Below are 6000 nucleotides of genomic sequence, written 5' to 3' on the forward strand. Positions count from 1 at the left end.
TGGAACTGTCCGCTGCAAAGGTAAAGCTTACCAGTGCAGGAAATAGAGCTTTCTCAGTCCATGAATCTGCAATGAACTTATACAGGAGTTAAGAACCACAACAAACCTCACTACATTTTGTTCCAAGTGTAAGGTTCTTGACATAGCCACCCTAAGAGAAAGGAAGGATGGTGCAGAGTTTAGGGTGTTAATTGGGACGTGGAGTCTTACATTCAGTTCTCTGCTCTGCCACAGCCTTTCAGTATGACCTTGGATAAATCACTTAGTCTCTCTGTGCCTCAGTTCCCCTTTGGTAAAGTGGGGATAACAGTACTTCCCTAATACATTAAAGTCTGTGAGGCACAAATGGGGATCTCAACTGCATTAGGCATAAACTATTAGCAATTTTGTGAAAATATAGGGGTGCTCTTTGGTGATTGTTAATATAGTGTTTAGATCTGGCAATGTCTGTCCCATAATTGTGGTGGAACCCTTCACTGTAGGGGTCACTCTGGGTAGCTGAACTAGCCTCCCCACCTAGGGAAAGAGAAAAGAAGCCCCCTTTTTAAGTGTCTCCTAACTTACACTTAAGGGTCATTAAGAGGCAATGCCAAAGTAAACAGCCTTGATGGCTCTAGCCTGCTCTCCTGGGGAGTACTGAAACATGTCTGAACAGAATGGGTTGGACTGAGGGACCCAGGGACCCTCAGGAGGATCTGGGCTTGCTAGGAGAATGTAAGTTGGTTCTGTTCTGTTCCTTTAATATAATGTAATGTCCTAACTTAGCCTTTAGTGAAACGTAAGAGTAGGTGAAACTAAAGATGTGGCAGCTCTTTGTTATTGAGGAATCCCTTTTTCTCTAATGCTTGTTCCCACTATTTAATAATAAAAAAAACCCTTTGCTTTAATAAGGGTATTGGTCAAAACCACAGGTTCCTGAAGGTGCCTGAAATCCAGTCTGGCCTGCAAGGTGGTAAGTGTTATTGGGCCCCAGTCTAAGATACCAAGATTCCAGCCCAAGACAGATAAGGCCAGAAGCCAGGAACGGGCAACAGGGGATGTTGCCAGAAGCAAAACAGAGAACTGCCAGAAGCTGGGAATGGGTAAACAGGGAATGGATCACTTGATGATTACCTGTTCTGTTCATTGCCTCTGGGGAACCTGGCATTGGCCACTGTTGGAAGATTGGATATTGGGCTAGATGGACCTTTGGTCTGACCCAGTACGGACGTGCTTATGTTCTTATGTAAGGGGAAGAGGCCTTCAGAGAGGGTGCCCTCAGAAAGACCAGAAAAGGGGCAGAGACACAGCTAGTCCTGTGTCCATGACAAACATGTACATGTAATTTCGGGTGAAAAAAAATTTAAACCCCATAACAAATACACCAGAATGCATATACAGTTTTTTCTCCTGAGAAAAGGATGAGAGCACATGAACCACACATGACAGATATTAGTCTTGTTACTTAATGTCCGACTAGAAGGCACTAAGATACCACAGTTATGAAGGCACTATAAGAACTTGTGCAGAACATACTAAATTATAATATGGCTTCTATCATGTGGAAAGTAATTTGGGATAAAGTCCCTTCTCTGTGGCCTTTAATTTAGATCCTTCAAGGAGAGACAGCCCTTTATTGGTGATAAATATCTTGTTCTCTAGGGTCATCTCTATTGTTGTTCTCTTAAAAGCTATCTTGTCTAAGTATTTATAATGCACCAATCACCACAGTATTGGTGTGCAAACCTATAATACATGTGTTACTCTGGTTTAATATTCACTGACAATACTAATATTTTATTACATATATTTAACTTTGGAGTTAAGTCAAGGAATGCCAAATATTAAAAACCATTCCTAATTAATTCACTATTTTTGCGTTCAGAGTAAGCTGAATTTTATTTTTTCAGTTGTTTATAAACAGGGAAGCTACTGTCCTTAATTCAGCAAGATGAATTTTTATTTCATAGATGATCTGTGGAATAATTTTAATGAGTAAATCTGGCATTTCCATGTTTTGTTTCTTTGAATTTTTTAATGATTCCCCCCCTTCCTTTGGCATAGATTTGTTTAACCCTTTTCTCAAGGACAATTACAGTAACAAAAATCTGCAACAGTTACTGTTGAATTGGCACAGCTCAACGGGAAGGGATAAGTCAGACTGAATTAAAATGATTTCACCGAGCACACACAAAGCCATTGTCTCCTAAATAATGACTGTGAGTGAATGGAGAATATTTGTCTACTTAAAAAATCCCCTGAAATGTAGCAGCCTTGAGCACTGTTATGCGGCTAGCGTATATTCTTTCCTACTGAAAGCCGGGTATAAAAGTACATAATTTCAGTACATAATTTTAGGAGATCCTGCTATAGCTCAAAGCCTCTCAACATTTTCATTGGTGAATTTGTATTTTCAGTGCTTTGTAATACACATTCATTCTAGGTTGTAATGTAGCACACACTTTGTGTTGGGTTTTTTTTCTGTGTTAAAAAAAGGTTTGTGCCAGCTTAGTGGTAGAGTAATGCATAAAATGCGAGTTCAAGTTCAGTCTTTGGATCCTCTTAGGACTAACAAGTTCTGGAGCATTGTTGAAGTTCTGTGTACTCAGCCCATGAAGTCCCCTTGTATTCATCTCTAGCAACCCCCTTTGACATGTGTAGCCTTCTTGGTTGTTGAGGATCTCAAAGCAAAATTAGATGGATAGGGAGAAAATAAAATATCTCAGAAAACTAACTCAATTTTTTTTGGCCGCCTTGAAAATAACAATTTGAGTTTCACAGTTCTGTGATAGGGAAAAAAAATCAGCAATTGATTAATCCATGAATTAGTTTAGAGGCTATTAGTGTTCTGAAGATTTCTTTTTTTTAAAGGAAAAAAGTTAATTTGCATTTGAGCCTTCAATTTCCTAGGAATGCTTAGTATTTCCAACTATACATGTACAGCAGTTGCACTGTATAGTAGACTGGAAGGGCCATGAAAGTTTTGAACACATCTAGATTATTTCTGCTATCCACTAACACCCACTACTTGAATTTAAGTAGTTAGGGTGAGATTTTTAAAGATATTTAGGTGCCTGAAGATGTAGATAGTCAAGTAGTGGGATTTTCAAAAGCAGCTAGGCACCTGAATCCCATTGATTAGGCACCTAAATACGTTTGAGGTTCTGGGTTCTTGGCACTTCTGAGAATCCCATGAGCCACCTGTCTGCATCACTGAACACCTAAATACCTTTGAAGTCAATGCATGTATATTTGAGAGCAGAATTTAGTTTTAAAAATGTTTTACTATACAATATTAATCATGAATATGTATGAGAACAAAAATAATCCCAATATGTGTGTGGACATACTTTCTAAACATTGGGGTGTGGGAATTTTTCCAATTATTATTAAAAATGAATGTACATAACAAACTACTGCCAGCTAAACCAAGAAAAGCCATGAAATTCCCATAATCTTTGTTACTAAGTATTGCAATAATATTTGATCAAACGGTTGTGTGTTGCTGTTTATTTTGAAGAATTAGAAATAGTAGAGATGAAAAAAAATCCATTTAATCATTTAGTCCTTTCCCTCTTTAGGTGCAAGATGATCCCTAGATATTATCTAGCATGTCTTCCACAGGTATTATTAAATGTTCCAGTAATGGGACTTCTATTAAATCTCTTGCAGAAAACACTCACAAACCAGTCTGGCACTTTGTTCAGTAAGTTTCCCCTAATATTTAGCCTAAACTTATCTTTGTAAAATGCCATCCAATTATACGGTTATCAAATGTATTGCAATATCTAGGTACAACAAATGATGATAAGACAGAATATTCAGCTTTAATTTTCATTTCATTTCTTTCTAGTTTTACAATCATAATTGTACATATTCATATCATCATTAGTGCATTAATAATAACACGGAATAAGTTTCATCTTATAATTTTGTAAATGTATTAACATTATGTTTTGCCAAGGTAAATCATCCTCAATACTTGGATGAACTAAATGCTCTCTATAGCTGTCTGTCTATATTTCAGTGAGATAAAACCACTATTTAAAAAAAACAAAAACAAAATCTGCAAACAGAAAAATGGTAATAGTCTTTGCTGCATAAATAAAGTTTTCTAAATGTTATTAACAACAAACTGAAGAATGCTGGGGCTCTCTCTTCCTCTACAAACATTTATATACAAATGGAAATATTCTTTTTCTGATACTGTCTGATCTCTGCATTTAACTAACATGACTAGGATTGAAAGAAAGTAAGATGTGTTAGGCCATTTATGAATCCCTTAGGCAAAGTGTAAAGCAATAGCAACCTGGGGTTTTAATTAGATTACAAAAATGTCAAAGACAGACAGAAAAGTTAGTATGCAATCTAAAAAATAACAACAAAGAAATAAAACCCCCAAACCAAAAATGAAATAAAACAAACAACCCTCCCCCCTGCATAATTATGGAATAAACATGGGGTTTACCTGCACTGTACACTTTTATCTACCGGGTAATCCCAGACATTTAATAATAAAGTTGAGGCCTGATTAAACCCATGTCAAATGTCCCCTGTCCTCCTTTCGGTATAGCCACACAAACAAAAAACCCAACAACCTTTTGTAATAAGAATAAAATCTGATGTTTTTTTCCCTGTATGTAAATGAACAAGGGGAAAAACACATTTTCATGTTTTTGTTTTTGTTCTTGTTCATGTTGAACAATTAAAGAAAGACTTGTGAACTTTTCAATATGTCTAAAGGAACAATTGTTAGTTGCTTCACTGAATACAGAATAGTTGTCTCTGTTTTGTCTTGCTTTTATTCTTCCTAAAGGCTTACAAATCAATGCTTCCTTTTATTTATTTTTTGTAGGAATCTATTCATTGAAACAGATTTTAAATTTATTTTGCATGCCAGAAAAAAGTACTATTATGATTTTTTTTTACATTTTTTCACTAAGTACTTAAGTCAGCAGATGTATTTTTTCATTTTTCTTTTATAATGTTTAAATTTTTCTGCTTGTTCTTCTTTACACATTTATCAGTAACGTAGTCCTTATTTGTATTGCTATTTTCTGTTTTTTGGCAGTATTGTTTCCACCTACAATATTTGTCTATATACCTAGGAGTCTTTTAAGTTGCCCATGACAATGCCCAGTAAAACCAAAAATACACTTTGTTGCTTTCTTTTCAGTTCAGTAACAATGAATTCTCATTAAGAGTACAAACATTTTCTTATGCATTCACTTCAGCTATTTTGCCCCTTCTATATAATTTGTAATTGTTCTTTCATCTAGAAACATAAATAAGTAAATAAACTAATCTTTTACAGAGAATTTAATGCTGAGCAAACCTACATGATACAAGTTAAGTCAACATTTTCTTAGGGTAGCCTGTCAAGTTAACAATGTCACTAACCTAGACTTTTGTAGCACCCAATTCTAGGCAATGACTTTTATAGTGAGGGAAAACCACTTGATCTTTCCAAAAATTTTTCAACTATGACACAAAATAAATAAATAAAATCATTTTACAGGTGAACTTACCTTTGCTTCCTTGAATTTGGAGAGCAAGACAAATGACCAGAAATATTAATCCAGTTTTCAAATGCATGCTGGCAATTCAGAACTTTCAAAGATTGTCATGCAGGAAATATGACTTGTTTAGACTGGCTAACAGATTTCTTTTTAAGAACTAAAATTCCCAAACTGCCTCATATTTCTACCTTTTTAAGAAAGTGCTCAACAGTTTGAAATGTTTTGAATCTCGGGCAAAGTGTGAAACAGGTGCCAGAACACAGTTACTGAACAAACCCCTCAAACACACACACTTGTAGTCCAGGAGACTGAAAGGGGGACTGGAGTGGTAAACTCCTAAATGTGATAAGAGTGACGAAGTTTTTAAAAAAAACCCAACAGTGTCTGTTTCTGGAATAATCTGTTTATCTACTGCTCAGACATAATCCCTCTTATAGTCCAGCTGGAAGAGCTGTCTTCATCTTATTAACCTTCTGGAGTGGCATCTGTCAGCCCCAGAAGA

General features: G+C 35.9%; 1 protein-coding gene across 1 annotated transcript in view; it reads right to left on the minus strand.

Moving 5' to 3' along the window:
• Positions 1 to 5574, minus strand: part of IMPG1 (interphotoreceptor matrix proteoglycan 1) — an 82603-nt gene extending 77029 nt beyond the window's left edge. The window contains exon 1 of the mRNA XM_043510546.1: positions 5508 to 5574. Coding sequence (XP_043366481.1) covers positions 5508 to 5574 — 67 coding nt within the window. The remainder of the gene's footprint in view (positions 1 to 5507) is intronic.
• Positions 5575 to 6000: the final 426 nt, after the last annotated feature.

Source organism: Dermochelys coriacea, chromosome 3 (assembly GCF_009764565.3).
Source record: "Dermochelys coriacea isolate rDerCor1 chromosome 3, rDerCor1.pri.v4, whole genome shotgun sequence".
Lineage (NCBI taxonomy): Eukaryota > Metazoa > Chordata > Testudines > Dermochelyidae > Dermochelys > Dermochelys coriacea.